At 41.2% G+C, this 15,808-nt stretch overlaps 1 protein-coding gene across 17 annotated transcripts in view; it reads left to right on the top strand.

Moving 5' to 3' along the window:
- DENND1A (DENN domain containing 1A) overlaps nucleotides 1–15,808 on the top strand; it is a 472,628-nt gene that overhangs the window by 226,629 nt on the left and 230,191 nt on the right. For 12 of the 17 annotated variants that reach the window (XM_088793184.1, XM_088793181.1, XM_088793185.1 and 9 more), the window contains one exon: nucleotides 7,305–7,413. The exons of 1 other annotated variant lie outside the window; for it this stretch is intronic. In XM_088793184.1, the coding sequence (XP_088649310.1) occupies nucleotides 7,305–7,413 (109 nt within the window). Of the gene's footprint in view, nucleotides 1–7,302; nucleotides 7,414–15,808 lie in introns of all 17 variants that reach the window. 4 more of the 17 variants (XM_074330985.2, XM_019728517.3, XM_019728519.3 and 1 more) reach the window with 1 other exon arrangement.

Here is a 15,808-nt window from a genome sequence, read left to right on the forward strand (position 1 = left end):
TCCTAATAGCTTGTCTTTTCTAGGCTTTTGCTGACATTCTTGGTTGTGAAGACCAATACTCTTCCTTTCACGGAGTGTACATTTGGTTACAAAATTCTCTTAGCAGGTGCCCTTGACACCAGAATTTCTGAAGCTTGGAAATGGTGTAGGGAATGGACTCCAGGACTCCAGTGTCTGTAATATGGGATGTGTCTGTAAACATTGATTGACTATCTCCTGTAAGGGACGTAATGAACTTTAGCAAATAAGCAAAGAAAAGGGTAAAAGGATTTGGGATCTGGAACTTGAATCTGTCACCAGATAATCTTATTCTTCTGGCGAGCTTCAGAGAAGGGAAGAGAGAGAGAGAAAGGAGCCAACAGCCAGTGTGGATCATGTCAGGCACTGTTTGTTACATCAGGAACCCTTCGCAGCAGCCTTCCAGGGTGGTGGTTCTCCCTGAGGAGCTTTCAAGAGGAAACGAGCCCAGAGACGTGGAGTAACTTGCCCCTAGTCACCCAGTCAGTAAATGCTAAAACCGGGGTTCACACTCAGGTCAGTCTGACTGCAGCCCTGACATGCTACTGGGTTCTGGGCCTCCGGCCCCCTGGCTGTCTATACCTTCTGAGAAATCACTCACCCTAAGTGTAATTTAGGATGTGAGTATTTGTTCAATACTGTCGCTCCTTGCTAAGGACAGGGATCAGAATTTTTTCCATCACTGCACTGTGCCTAGGACATAGTAGACGCTCAGTATATATTTCTGGAATGAATAAATGAGCAATGCAGCCACCCCCAGAAGAAGGAAGAATAATAGTTTCTTTCACTTGGCTTTTGGGCCATTGTGTCTGCAAGACATTAATGAAAAGCAAACGTGGAGAATTAATTTTTTTTCCACTTTCAGATGCCTGTTAAAGTTATTCTTATTATTTCTACAACTTCTTTGTAAAAATGTTTTTACTGAAAAACTATCACGATGTAATTGCTCATCAGGGTTTTCTCTATCTATCAAGATAACAGCTGTAGGAGTGAATTTTATACAGGCAATAATTAAATGAGCATAAATCTTTATAAATTTTAAACAATTGACTTGCATTAAAAAAATGTCACAGATCACGAACAGATATCATTACATTGCAAACAGACTGTAGAATGGATTTTTTTTTAGCGGCTAGGTTTTGAAGTTTACTTTTGATTAATGGATAAGCATATAGACCTTCATTTGAAATATTAAACAAACCTGTCTTAATTATCTGGCCAGTGTCATACCAAGTGGTTAATGATGCGAGGAAAGCATTTAGAACGGACACTTAACATGTAACATTGCCCAGACTCCACTTTGTCAAAAGATGCACCATGATATAGAGAAGATTTATGAACTCATCGTGACTTTGAAAAACAAAGTTGAGGTGGTAGTGGGAGACCTATTATCAAGTACCGAGATTATAGAGAATTCCATTGTTGCTCTTAAGAGTGTGTCAGGTAATTGTTTATTCTAATGGTTTTTCCATTCACTCAAAGGGATAAAGGTTGACCTCGGGGTAAACTCTGCTTTCTTTCCTATAATATACTTCTCTGATTTGATTGCTTATGTGAGCTTGTGGGGTTCTTTCTTTCTCAGACAGATTATTTTAGAATCTAAATTTATAATTCCCTTTAATCCCGCACAACTAAGGGAACCTAAATTCTTCTTGAAAAAAAAGTCGATTGAGGGTTTTAAAGGTTTACATTATGGTAAAATAACCTGAGCAGGAGTTATTTCAGGAAAGAAGACCCGTTGACAAAACCAATCCTCTTGCCTTACAAGCCTCCTCCAGACAAAGTACAGTAAGTCTTTATCATCTGTTCTGTGTATGAAGCTGAAAGTCACCAAGACGAATAAAATGACAGACCGTGGGGCGGGCTAGCATCTGTTTGGAAGGCTCCAAGGAGTACCCAGCTTAGAGTCGGTTCTTTGGTTTGGGGATTATCTCGTTTCTCTAAGGTATTGAACCTAAGACGCCTTTTCTTTAAGCCCCACTGTATGGGCCCATTCCACCTCCCCATCACCACCCCCACCCCCACCTGCTTCCTAGCCCCGCGTGTGGATCACACTGAAGTCCCCAGCCACCTGGATCGCACAGGAGCCTGCAGGGGCAGCGAGAAGCAAGCTGCCTGAAGGAGATTTCTCCTGGGGGAAAGAAATGGGGTTTTGTCAACTGCCCTCCCTTCCTCTTTGTCTGCATTTAGAGGCACAGAGGGTTAGAGCTGGAAGGGACCTTCACCACTATTTCTTTGCAGACGTGAGAAATGAAAGCCTGGAGAACCGAAGGGGCTTGTGCTGTGCATGCCTCTTCTGAAACTCAGCGTCCAGGCTGCTGTGTCCCTGTGAACCAGAGACCTTCCTTGGACTTGAGCCCTTTCCAGCCTGGGGAGTGGTCTGCTTTGTATCCCTGTCACCCCGCCCTACAGAGTGGGCCCATAACATGTAAATGCTAGGCCGACAGGAAGCTGCTCAGAAGGACATAACTGTATATGTAGCTGAAATAATGCTTAAACTCCATGAATAGTAAAGGAATGTCCTTAAGCCTAAAAACATACTGGCGCTAAGAAAACTGAGCCCTTTTGAGTGTGGGCACTGGGAAACGGTCCCTCTAAGGAAGGTTTTCCTTTCCTAGCAGGTGAGACACACGGGGAAGTAATTGTCAGGGAATAAAGGGGGTGGTTATTTAGGCTTGGCCATGATGGCGTTCTAATCCAACAGCGTGCTTGACGGGACGGGTGGTTCTGCAGTAGGAAGACTGATCCTTCATTAAATAAATAGACTGGCTCTTTAGAAAACTGGGCAAGTGGACAGGTGTGGTGCTCAGTAACCTGGAAGTCTGGCGGTCGTCCAAGATTCTTCCTCCCCTACTTCTCAAGTCTAATTCATTGGCCAGTCCTGTGATTCCACTTTGCAGAAATCTGTCACATCCATATCCAAAGCTTCCATGTGAATAGTTTGTCTGTTTGTTTTAATCATTCTTGCTCGGAATCTGGCAATAGCTGTTAACTGATTGCCCTGCCTCCTGCTTACCCTCTCCTGTGCATCCTCCACAGGACCGCTGGGAAGATCTTTCTGAAACATAGATGTGAGGGTATCACAATCGTTCAGCAGCTCCCTGTTACCCATGAGTAAAGTCCAGGCTCCCACAGGGCCTGAATGCAGCTCCCCTGCCCAGCACAGCTCTGCCTTTGCCTGGAATACACTTCCCCTGTCCCCGAGTCAACTCTGGTTAGAAAGCCCAGACCGAATATCCTCTCCGGCACGTCTCCCCCAACCTTCCCCCATATCCATCCAGCAGAGCTAAATCTGCCCTTTTTAGCGGGCCCTAGGACGTGTGTAACCTGGACCAGACTACTTTGTCCACTCAGTTTCTGGGTCTGATGCCAATCCCATCCCCAGACTAAGCTTCTGGAAAATGGGGATTGTGTTTAGTTCATCTCTGCTAAGCTCTGCTCCCAGGATGGTACTGAAACATGGTGGGAGTTAAATAAGTGTTTGTTGATTGGCTTGGTTATAGGAGACAGAAACAGGAGCTTGAAGACGCAGTTCCACTGAAGCACAATGCTCGGCGAGTGGCATACCTCATGTCTGTTATAAATACAAGCTCACACTATGTTCTGGCTTCAATATCGACATAGGATAACTTGCTATGGAAGCCTTCTCTTCTTATTCCCCGTTCCCTACACTCTGACCGTACCCACCTGAGAAGTACGATTGGTCTGCTGTGAAATGAACACCTGCTTCTGTGTATAGTCTCTCCCCACCCCCATCACCTGGTAAACAAACTCCCTGTTTGTTTATACTTTTAATAACTGGACACCAATACCTTTAAAGCCCCCCCCTCCCCCACTTTACCCGACTCTGTGAGTCACCAGTACCAATTCTTTTTCTGTGGGCCCTTCTCCGTCACTAAGTACTTGATCACTTCATCTGACTCAGACCCCGGTTTTCTGAAGTCAAATGCTATGTTCTTCCTGATGTATCACCTCGTCCCTCTTCCAGGCTGGTGTGTCCCTCTGCAGCACACTGCTTACACTTGAGCTCCGCAGCAGTAGTCTTCAGTCCTTCAGGTGCTTTTTCCACTCATTGATTCTTTCTTTCATCAAACTGCTACATGATGGGATATGTCATTTTTACCCAAAGGGATCTCGGTCTAGTAACAAAAACTTACTAGTAACTGAGTGATTATAAGATTCAGACAAATTGCCATGGAAGCACAAAGGGGAGCTTGACAAATGAGGAGTCAAGGAAGCCTTCCAGGAGGAGGTGACACTTCAGTTGGGTCTCGAAAAGTAAATGGGTGTCCTCAAGAGAGAGAACAGCATTCGAGGCAGAGAACACAGCAAAAGTACAGGCCCGGGGGTGTGAGAAGGCGTGGCAGGGCTGAGAAATTGAGGATTGGTGTGGTTAACTGCTGGGCACTTCCAGATGCAAGGAAGGAGACCTCTCTCTCCAGGGGTTTTCTCCTGAGTAAGGCTTGGTGGGAACTACATGTACCCCCGTGTAGATGCTTCCAAGGCCCACTCTGCCCCACAGGTACTCCATGGCTGAGCCAAGTCCAGGGCTGTCACCATCCCACCCACTCCCACCCGCGCAGGCCGTGTCATCCCAGAAGGAAAGAGGATGGGGAGGAAGCAGATAAGAAAGACAGCTTCTGTTTAGACACAAATATCTTGGTAATCAGCACAGATGGGATGAGAAATACCAAAAAAAGTACATGACAGTTTAGAGAGAATTTGGCTAAATGTTATATATTTTTAACATACCTGTGTAGAGTTTTTGGAAAAAGCACCTGAATCTCTCAGAACATGACTGGACCTGGGGGTTATGCCTCAACCAAGGGGTGTTTTTGTGTCAGAAATGGTCCTTTCCCCATCCACAAAAGTATCCTTGTGATTTTTTTTTTTTCTCCCACCAAAATAAGGCACAGGATTTGTCTCTGACGCTGTGTCTCCTTATTTGGACGGCAAGCTGTGTAACATATTTCTACCCAGCGTGAAGCTTCTTGGCAGACTCTTGAGGCCACGTTTTGGTGGCTTCAGAGTTATCTTTGGATCTGTCAAAAGTGCTAATGGGCTTTCTGGCCTTCTTTAAGCTCCTCATTTCTATTTTCTTTTTACTTCTATCCTCTCCTAAAAGAAAAATTCATGTAATTCATCAGCAGTAGAGCGTTTTACTGAAATGCTCAGCTGAGGGCGGGCCTTGTATTTTTGTTTGCGAGAATAGCTCTGCCATGTCACTGCCTTCAGAACAAACCCACCCTGACATCAGTAGCTCAGCACGCCTCAGTCCACTGGGCAAGAGATAAGCGTGTTGACTAATTTAGACTGCTTTTCTTTTTTGTTTTGTTTTGCTTTTCAAGTTTGTGAAGAGGCAAGTTGGTGCGGGGCTTAGAGGGAGAGTTTTGGATTCAGGAGACCTGGTTTTGAAACTTGGCCCTTTCTAGCTGGGTGACCTTTGGAAGACTACTTAACCTTCCTGAGCCTCAGTTTTCCCATCTATAAAAAGGAGATGATAATGCCTTTCTCTGGGTTTGGGGAAAGATTAGAGAGAACAGAGGTAAAGTGCCTATTGTCTGGCACATAAGGATTACTCAGTAAATGCAATAACAGTAATTTTTAACGGAAATACTTTTTCTCTTTCTTTAGGCATACTTTGTTCCTTCTTTGTTACTATGTATGCTTTCTTTTTCTAGAATACAACTTTACTACTGTTTTTAGTCATATCAAGGAAGAGCATAGGTTTAGAGACAAACCCACCCAGGACTGAATAATGCCTTCTCCATTTGCTGTCTAACCTTGGTCAAATTACTTCACTTACTCTGTGCCTCTATTTTCTTATCTGTATACAGAAATAATAATACCTGATCCAGGAGTGGTTTCAAGGTTAAGAGAAATAATATATATAAAGCCTTGTATATTGCAGGTGTTTAAAAGTACTTACATGGGACAGCGTAATGTAAGGGACAGCGAATGGGTCATGGAGTTGGATCTGAGTCCAAATTCTGACTCTTCCAGTTACAGGATCTGTTGCAGACTTACTTTATCTATATATTGGAAAGATTAATACCTCAGTGGATTTTTGGGAAGATTCCATAAGATTTTACATACACAGTATTGATACAGTGCCTGGTACTTGGTAGGTAGTCAGTGTATGGCGCTATTAATTCATTCACTCACTGTTTATAAAGGTCGATGGTTAACCTGGTACTCCAATCAAACAATAATAATCATAAGATAAGTGCCCATTTTTATTCCCAACCCATAATATTGTCAAAAAGCACTTTATACTATTTTGCATGTAAAATCCACCTGGTTTACTTGAATTTATGGGCTATAGATCTTTCATCATTATAAATTGCAACCCCTGGCAATAACGTTCTTCCCACCCCACCCCCTTCATTTTCAGAGGATTATATTGTGTGGCATTGAAAAACTGGAACATTGAAGAAATTAGCATATTCATGTGTATTATTAAAGTCAGGTGGGTATAGAAAGGGTTGCAGAAATGAAACACATTACATTTTTCTGAAGTCTGAAGAGTACCAATCTATAGTACTAATTAAAGGAACGAAGCCCAGGCTACAGACAAAAGCTAGTTAAAACACTGCTTTGTCACAACTTGCTGCTGCTTGTCTTTGATTTTTTTTTCCCTTTTGAGTGAAATACCTGGAAATTGTAAATCTTCGAAATTGCTTTAATTCCAGCCGAGTCGTTTTAGAGATTGTAAACTGGGGAGGAGGGGTGACAGGAGAAGAGCGTGCCTGGCCTCTGTGGGTGGCATCTGTTGGACAGAAGCAGGCTGTGTGCCAGAAGCCTTCTGGTCCCTGGCACTTCCTTTGGCCTGGACGTTATGGCACGGTGCGTTGGGCAAGTTCTGGCCTCAGGAGAGCTGGGCTGCAGGGCTGGCTTCATCGCTTACTGGACTTTTTGATCTTGGCATATCTCTCTGAGCCTTGGTTTTCTCGTTTGTGAGGTTGCAGACTTCCGGTCCGCTTACCTTTCAGAACTCACACAAGTAGGAAAAGCAAGGCAGCGCTGGGTATGACCTCAGAGTGTAAACTGGAATCACCACATAGAGGTGTAATTGCTCAGTCGGCTCCATCTCTCAGGTCTCTTCCTACTTTGCATTTCCTGATTCTATACAGGAATGGGATTTGGTCTCCCAGGTAGACACTAGGACAGCAGAAGAGGAGAGCATACGCTCTGATTATTTTCTGTTTCTCATGCTTCTGTGTAGATACTGCTTGTAAGAACCCACAAAATAAGCCGCACCTCTGCCCTTCCTCTTTCTCCTAGAGAAACCTGACGGAGTATTTTGTGGCTGTAGATGTGAACAACATGTTGCACCTGTACGCAAGCATGCTCCACGAGCGCCGGATTCTCATCGTGTGCAGCAAGCTCAGCACTGTGAGTAGGCGCTCTCCACACGGGCGGTGTCAGTGGTTTACTTTCATGGAAAGGTGTATCAGAAAGCGGAAGGACAATTTTAGAAAACGAAGTCAGCCACAGTCCGCTCAGGATACTGACATGCCATTTTCATTAACTCTTTGTGTTCCTTTACAGTACCAGTGCACATTCTATTCATTCTTAGAGTTTCACAGTCACCTGTAAACAGTTTTCCATTTGCTCATGTGGTATGAACACTTTGCAGGCTTCCACAAAAGCTTCCATCGTTGTCATTTTTTACATGTCTGTGTCATATTCCGTTAATACTGAGGTGGCCTTGTGTACCAAGTCTTTCTTGATGGCCATGTAGGTTGTTTGTAGTTTAATCCTTAGTAGGTAACACTGCAGTGAACATCTTTTGGCTGCTCTTGACCATATGATATAATTCATACTCTAAGAAGTGGGGCCGCCAGGTCAAAGGACATGATAAGCACTGTGACTTACGTACGCACTCCCAATCAGGCTGCGCTTGTTTCCAGTGAGATGTTAGCAGCTGTATATGAGTGTACCGCTTTCTCTGCAGCCTTGCCAGAACGTGTGTGTATCTGTGCATATGTGTTTCAACTTTGCTAATAAAATAGGCATAAAATGGAATTGAAGGTTTACTTTATTTTTCGTTTCTTTGATTAGAGGTAACTGACCTCTAACCATAGATTTATTTCCTGTTTCTATTTTGTTAATGGCTTTTCCGATTTATCTTATAGGTGTCCCTTTTTTGTTGTTTTAAGTAAATTGGAATGAGCTTTTTTATATTGCAATAACTTTTGTGATATGTATAATTTAAATATTTTTCACGTTCTTTTTACTTTAGTTTTTTAGCTTGCTAAGTATAGGAGTTTATATTTTTCCCAATATTCTACTATGAAAATTCTCAATCAGAGAGAATTGAAATCATTTTATAGTGAGCACCCATATGATTTCATCTAGATTCCGCCATTAGCTGTTTATTATGCTTGGCTTTGGTGCATATTTATTCATTTATCCATTAATTTATAGTATTTTTTGTTGTATTTCAAAGTAAATCACAAGCATCAGTATATGAGTATATCCCCGTCAAATAATTGAGTATGTATATTGTTAACTGAAGTTCAGTATCTATTACAGTATTTTTTTCTTTTGACGTAAAACATACAGAAATTGACTGGGAGTAGAATGCCTAACAGGTACCTCTCTGTTAGAGAGGGTAGAAAGACTTTCTCATAGTGGGAATTTTTTAAATATGTGTTTACCTATGAATACAAGCCACCTAATAATGAAAACTTTCTGAGGCTATCAAGAGTTTTTTTTTTGTGGTTTTCATCATAACTTCATCATTTTATTATTTCTTTGGTATTGTTTGCTTATCAAGAACTCACAATTTTTTGACAGCCTACTAGGCTCCTAGCACATAGTGGATGATAAAAGCATGGCCTGTGGCCTCAAGGGAAAAACAGCACCTAGTAGACCTCTTGCTATGTTTTGAATTTTATTTTACAATAGAAGTGCAGTTCATCATCTCAGGGCCTGAACACCCAGACTGAGTTTCAGAATGACAGCACTGCCCACCAGATTTTTCGTTGTGACTATGAGGCGAAATAGAATAAGAGTCCATTTGAAAAAGTCTAGTGCATCACCAGGTACTGTTGCTTTGGAGCATTACACTTGAGTAGAACAAAAATAGGACATCCTATCAGTACAGTTAAGTTCCCTAGAATATAATCAGGATATTTTTGAGCCCTTAATATGTGCCAAGCACTGTGCTAAGCAGTTTGCATCTATTAACTCATTTAATCCTCACTACAACAGTTTGTAGTAGGTCCTGTTATAACTTTTGTCTCACAGATAAAGAAGAATGTACCTTCTGTATGATTTTGTTTAGATAAATGTAGATTTAACAAACAAGTTATTTCTGCTCCTTCCCAACACTAGAATGAAATAAAGGAATAAATCGATAAGCACAAAGAGCAGATGCAGCAGAAATATTTAAAATAGTAAAAAGAATACTAGTATTAATGTTATGTCAACATTTGAAAACTAAGGTGAAATAGAAAAATATAATTTACTAAAATTGAATCAAGAAGAAATAGAAAAATTGAATAGGTCATTTAATTTATAGATGTTAAATCAATACATAAATTTTTTTCCAAAATACTCAGCCCAGATGGTTTTATAGGTATGTTTTATCAAACATCTCAAGAAACAGATAATTTCAATTTAGACAAATTTCTTAACGGTCTAGAGAAAAAGAAGGAATATACTCCAGCTTTTCTTATGACACTTGTATAACCTTGGCATTCAACCACATAAGGAGACACTGTAAGAAAGAAATTTATCAGCTAATCTCATTCATTAACATAGCTGTAAAAAATCTTAAAATAGTACCAAATGTATAAAAATATATAATTCATAATAACTAACTTGGGTTTATTCCAGAAATATTGGTAATAATAGAAAATCTATTAATATAACTTACCCCATGAATATATTTAAAGGGGAAATTCATGTGTCACCAATAGACAGAAATAAAGCATGACCATGTTCATAAATAGGAAGACTCAGTATGTTGAAGATGTCATTTCACTCCAAAATGATCGTAGGTTGCATACAATTCCATTCAAAATCCTAATAGGATGTTACATTGTACTCGGCAAATGGATTCTAAAATTAATACAGAAAAGGCAAACATAGAGCCAAGACATACTTGAAGGAAAAGAATGGGTTGTAGAAGCTTGCTTTACTAGATATCAAAACTTTTTGTAGAGTTGTAGTAATTAAGATATTAGAAATGGCACAGGGATGCACAAATAGACTGTTGGAACAGAACAGAGATTGGATTATAAAAACAGACCACATGTATGTGGGCTCTTTATATACACAACAGAGGTGATACAGAAACTGGGGGAATGGATGTGTTTTTCAATAATTGATTATCCGCATGGGGAAGGAAAGGAAGACAATTTCCATTTTGTGACATACGCAAAACTAAATTCTAAATTGATTAAGGACTTAAATGTGAAAGGCAAAATTTCAAAACTTTTGGAAGACAAAATAGCATAATCTCTGATCTTGGAGTAGAGAGGGTTATATATACATTATATATAACCCAAAATATACATTATATAAAGGAAAAATTAAAATTTTGAACTTTTGTTCTTTAAAAGATACCATGTAGAGAATGAAAGGACAAGTCTCAACCTGGGGTAAAATATTTGCCATATATAAAACTAACAGAGGATTAACATCTGAACTATGTAAAGAACTACGACAGTTAAAAAGCAGAAGACAAATCTATCATTGGCAAAAAGCATGAATGTGGGGGCCGGCCTGGTGGCTCAGGCGGTTAGAGCTCCGTGCTCCTAACTCTGAAGGCTGCCGGTTTGATTCCCACATGGGCCAGTGGGCTCTCAACCACAAGGTTGCCAGTTCAGTTCCTCAAGTCCTGCAAGGGATGGTGGGCTCTGCCCCCTGCAACTAAGATTGAACACGGCACCTTGAGCTGAGCTGCCTCCCGGATGGCTCAGTTGGTTGGAGCGCATCCTCTCAACCACAAGGTTGCTGGTTCAATTCCTGCAAGGGATGGTGGGCTGCGCCCCCTGCAACTAACAAAGGCAACTGGACCTGGAGCTGAGCTGCGCCCTCCACAACTAAGATTGAAAAGACAACAACTTGACTTGGAAAAAAGTCCTGGAAGTACACACTATTCCCCAATAAAGTCCTGTTCCCCTTCCCCAATAAAATCTTTAAAAAAAAAAAAAAAAAAAAGCATGAATAGGCATTTCACGGAAGAAACTCAAATGGCTAATAAATATATGGAAAGATGCACAACCGCCGTAGCAAACATAGGAAAGCAAATTAAAACTACAGTGATTAAAACAGTAGGTTTGCAAAAATTATATGTCTGATAAAGCCAAGTGTATTATATTGGAGAGATGTATTGCAGAATTTCTTGTACTACTCTTTGTAGAGTATGTGGCATAATACTATTTGCATTCCACCTCTAGGTGGAATTGTGTGTATGTGTACCTGTGTACATACACACACCTACGCACACTTCTTGGTCATGTATAGTGGGCTACATGTACAAGCAAGTTCATAGCAGTACTTGTTTTTGTTTTTTAAACCTGGAAAGAGCCCACATGACCATCAACAGAGAGCTGATAACTTGTGGTTTAGTCATACAGTGGAATACTGTATCATTGAAAATGAACTACACTGTTGGGTTTCTAGTACAGAATTCCAAGTAAAAGACACAAGCCATAGAAGAATACACAGGATGATTTTATTCATGTAAAGTTCAAATAAGAAAAACTAAGTGGCCTAATATTTAGGGACACATACAAAAAGGGGAAAAGTAGAAATGATTAACACAAACTTTAGGCAGTAGTTTCTGCAAAGGGAGTGAAAAGAGTATAGTTGGGGACATCAAAAGTTGTTTTCTGTCTTTAGTGAGGTTAGGGATCAGCAAACTTTTCTGTAAAGCAAGTAGGCTCTGTGGGCCACATGGTCTTTGCTGTAAGTACTGGGCTCTGACCTTGTAGGTTGTAATCAGTAAGCTAGTGGGTGTGGCTGTGTTCCAACAAAGCTTTATTTATAAAAATAGAAGTCAGGCCAGACTTGGCCTTCAGGCTGTAGTTTGTCAGCCTCTGAGTTAGGTGATGGGTTTTGGAGTCTTAAGTTTTTTTCCTTTAAAAGTCACTTATGTGGTATACGTAACATTGTATGTACATATATTTCAGACGTTCTGAAAAGTTAAAAAAGAAGATACCAAACCCTTTTATCATGTAATTTTACAAATACAGAGATAGAGATAAAGTATTTCTTGTAGAAAGGTGAAGAATCAAAATTACAGGAGATTTTGCAATGTCTATTTTAGAAACCAAAAGACAGTCAAGCAGTGTCTTGAACTTCTAAGGGAAGTTCAACCTGAACTTCAGATTTCTAACCTGAAATTCTGTACTTACCTAATGGGGGTGCTCAGAGGAGAGGGGCAGGAGCTGGTACCACACCTGTCAACCTCCTGGGTCTCTTCCACTCCGCCTTTTCTGTTGTGGGTGAACTCTGTGTCTTCTCAGGGGCCCAAGCCCTCCGCAGCCCTCCGGACTTCCTTCAGCAGGTATTTGTCATGGCACTGCTGTAGGCACTGGAGAAACAGCAGTGAACAAAACAGGCAAAAATCCCAGTGCTCATTCAGCTACAGTCTAGTAGGGAAGATCTTGAATCAACAAGGCAAGCCAAGTATATAGTATTTACAGTCGTGTTTGCAGCAGCCTCGTGATAAGTACTGAGTTGTAAAATGAAGCAGAGAAGGGCAGTGGATGGGGAGTGGGGAGGGGGCAGGGATTGCAATTTTAGATACAGGTTCTCAAGAAGGAGTGCCTTATCCAGAAGGGGGACACCTCAGTTTCCTTCCTGACACCTTCAGGAAATTCCTCCAGCATGGAGCTCCTCTTTCCCATGGCAGTATGTTTTCTTCTCTCCTGGTGCATTCTTAGGAGCTTGCTAACATGGCGTAGTATCGCCCAAACTCAAAAGCACAACAAGACGTCCTTGACCCACATCTCCTCTATGCCATTTCTATTTCCCTTTTTAGAGCAGAATTAGAGAGTTGTTTCTCTTCACTGTCTGATTTCTCTCCCATTCTCTCCTAAGTCTTCTGTGGCTTTAGCAGCCCCTCTCCACTGAAACAGCTTCTGTTTGGGTCACTGGTGACCTTATGTCAAGTAAAATTAAAACGAGTTAATACTTGGAAAGCTCTTAGAACAGTCTGGCATATAATGTATGTATATGTTTATAATAATGACATCTATAACAGGAAGTCAAATATTAATGTTTAAAAAATTAAATCAAGAAATAGTTATTTAGAAATAAGGTGATAAATATGGTGTGTGATTACTGTGAATTAAGGGGAAGGGGTGTCATGAGGTGGACTGCAATCTTTCAGTATAAGCCTTTAGCACCTTTTGTTTTGTTTTTAAGGCTATAAACGTGTATTACTTTGACTTAAAAAAGCTTTTTTTTTTTTGCCAAGTAGTTAATTCGTAACTGGGTACTGAACTTGACTGATTGGTGGTAGAAACCTCTTTATTGGGGGGGGGGGGTCTTCTTATATCTCACTTGTGATCAACAGCGGTCCTGATGAGTTATGTGGAGTTTTCTCTGGGGATAAAGTAGCTGAGTAGACATCAGTTTTATTGAAGCCTTTGGGCCTCTCCAATTTCAGAATTTAAAAGTTTTCTAGTTGTTGCCTTTTATTTCCTCAATAGTGGCTGTTATCTTTTGGATGAGAAGCAGAATGCAAAGGCTGTATTCGCCTGAGCTTTCTGATGACCCACTCTGGACAAATTGAGATGCGGCCTGTCGTACCTTGACAAACCACGTTTTTCTCAATTTTGTTTGATAAGATGTAGGCTTAACGTTCCTCAGACTCGTTAACCATCTGAGTTAATGAGTTAAACAGAAAATCTGTAGAACACTCTAGAGTGCCTTCTATAAAAATGATGGCATCAATAGAGACAAACCCAGCAATATTTAGTTCAGAGTCAGGTAATATCCATTTCAGCCTTTCTTGGTCAATAGTGTAGTGATAATTCTGTATAAGAAAAATGTAAGTTTTTTGTTTTCTTTGCTCAGTTAATGTATATTGATTGTTTTCCTTTATAAATGATAAATAGGGAAGCCTTAACTAAATCTTGTTCTCTAATGTAAATACTTCAGTGTGATTGCTTCCAGCAACAAAGGCCCCATTTTTCTTCCAGATTTGCATGTCTCGAGTTTAATACATATTGCTTTTTGGTAACTTGGATGGATAGCAGGTAGGTCTAAAATAAGACCTTTGTAGAGATGATTTTGTGTAAATCCAACAGCAGTCCTACAAGGTCGATATGATCCCCATTTTCCAGAATGGCCTATCAGAGAGATGAAGTGACTTGCCCAAGGTCACGTCCTACATGGGAAAGAGGGACATGCAAGTAGGTCATCATGATGCAGTATCAGGGGAAGGGAGGCTTTAGCTTCAGAAAAGGGACAAACCCAGGAATTAGAGATACAAAGGATTCTTAGCCCCTTCACAAGGCTTGCCTTGGGGACCAGGTTATGTTTATTAGGTGCCACCTCTCAAACTATTCTCAGAATCTTTGTGTGGGAGCTGTCACAAGAGCCAGAGGCACGTGGTGAAAAACATCCATGGCACCAAGGGAATTCCAGAATGCTCATAAAGAGCCAAAAAGATAGTCTGGGCCAAATCTGGTAGGTAAAGTTGCTGGTGGAGCTGGGTAATAAACTGGTTTAGGTAAAAAGAAGTTCTGATTGTGTAGTAATTAGAGGAGCTTCTTGTGTAGCTTGCAGATAGACTGCTGAAGAGGTATGTTATAGCATCTACACTCTAAGCATGTAGAACTCCCCTGGTTAGGTTCATACTCTATGTTTTATATGGGACGCCCCCAGTTCTCCCCCATACGATTGAAAAATTCTTTTAAGTTAACTTTTTTGAACCACCTACTATGTGCCAGGCACATATATATATATATATATATATATATATATATATATATATTAATTTGTTTTCATTACTTCTGGCCGCAACCCTTGGAGCTGGTTGGTTTCATCCTCCTTTCACAGATGAGAATATTAGCACTCGGAAAGTTGAAGTGCCTCATCTAAGATGAGCAGCAGAGGGGATTAAAACCCACTTCAGTTGGCTTCAAGCTCATTCCCTTCTCACTACCTCATCCTGCCTCCTTGGTTCCTCTCCATGTGTCATCCGTTCCCCTTGACACTTGACCCCAGATAAATATTCTTGGTATGATTCTGTTGACCCTGGGTCTGAAATCACAGAAGGACGTCAGCCTGGCCATTGCCTTGGAACACTCATCTATACTTTTGATTTCAGATTTAGTCAGCACTTCCTGTGTGCCTGGCACCACTGTTGGCACCAGGGAGAGAGAAGGCCGATATGTGGCTTTCTACCTGACACACGTATTCTATCAGCCAGCGCCCCATTTCCACGAGCACTGTTCAGATTCAGCCCGCTCTGTGTGCCTGGCCAGGCTCCCTGTGCGGTCCCCTGCAGTGAGCGCAGCCTGGGTCGCTCCCTGGGGCCTCTCTTTCCTAACTCACCATGGCTTCAGGGTTCACATACTGCAGACCCTGCCAGCCCCTGGGTACCATGGTCCTAATCACCCCTTCTGTAATTTAGGGCTACTGCAGGTTTTGAAAAACTAAGATTATCTGGTAAATGATGACAAAGGCATATTTACTTTCCAAAGGAACATATATTTGTTTTATTCAGCAGGTGCTTTTTGAAACGCGTACTTAGGATGCACAGTTTAGTGGTAAGACCATTACCTAAACAATTGAGCCTCCACACCTAATTGTTCGT

This window comes from Rhinolophus sinicus, chromosome 16 (assembly GCF_057876585.1).
Source record: "Rhinolophus sinicus isolate RSI-liver-muscle chromosome 16, RSI-T2T, whole genome shotgun sequence".
In the NCBI taxonomy this organism is placed as follows: domain Eukaryota; kingdom Metazoa; phylum Chordata; class Mammalia; order Chiroptera; family Rhinolophidae; genus Rhinolophus; species Rhinolophus sinicus.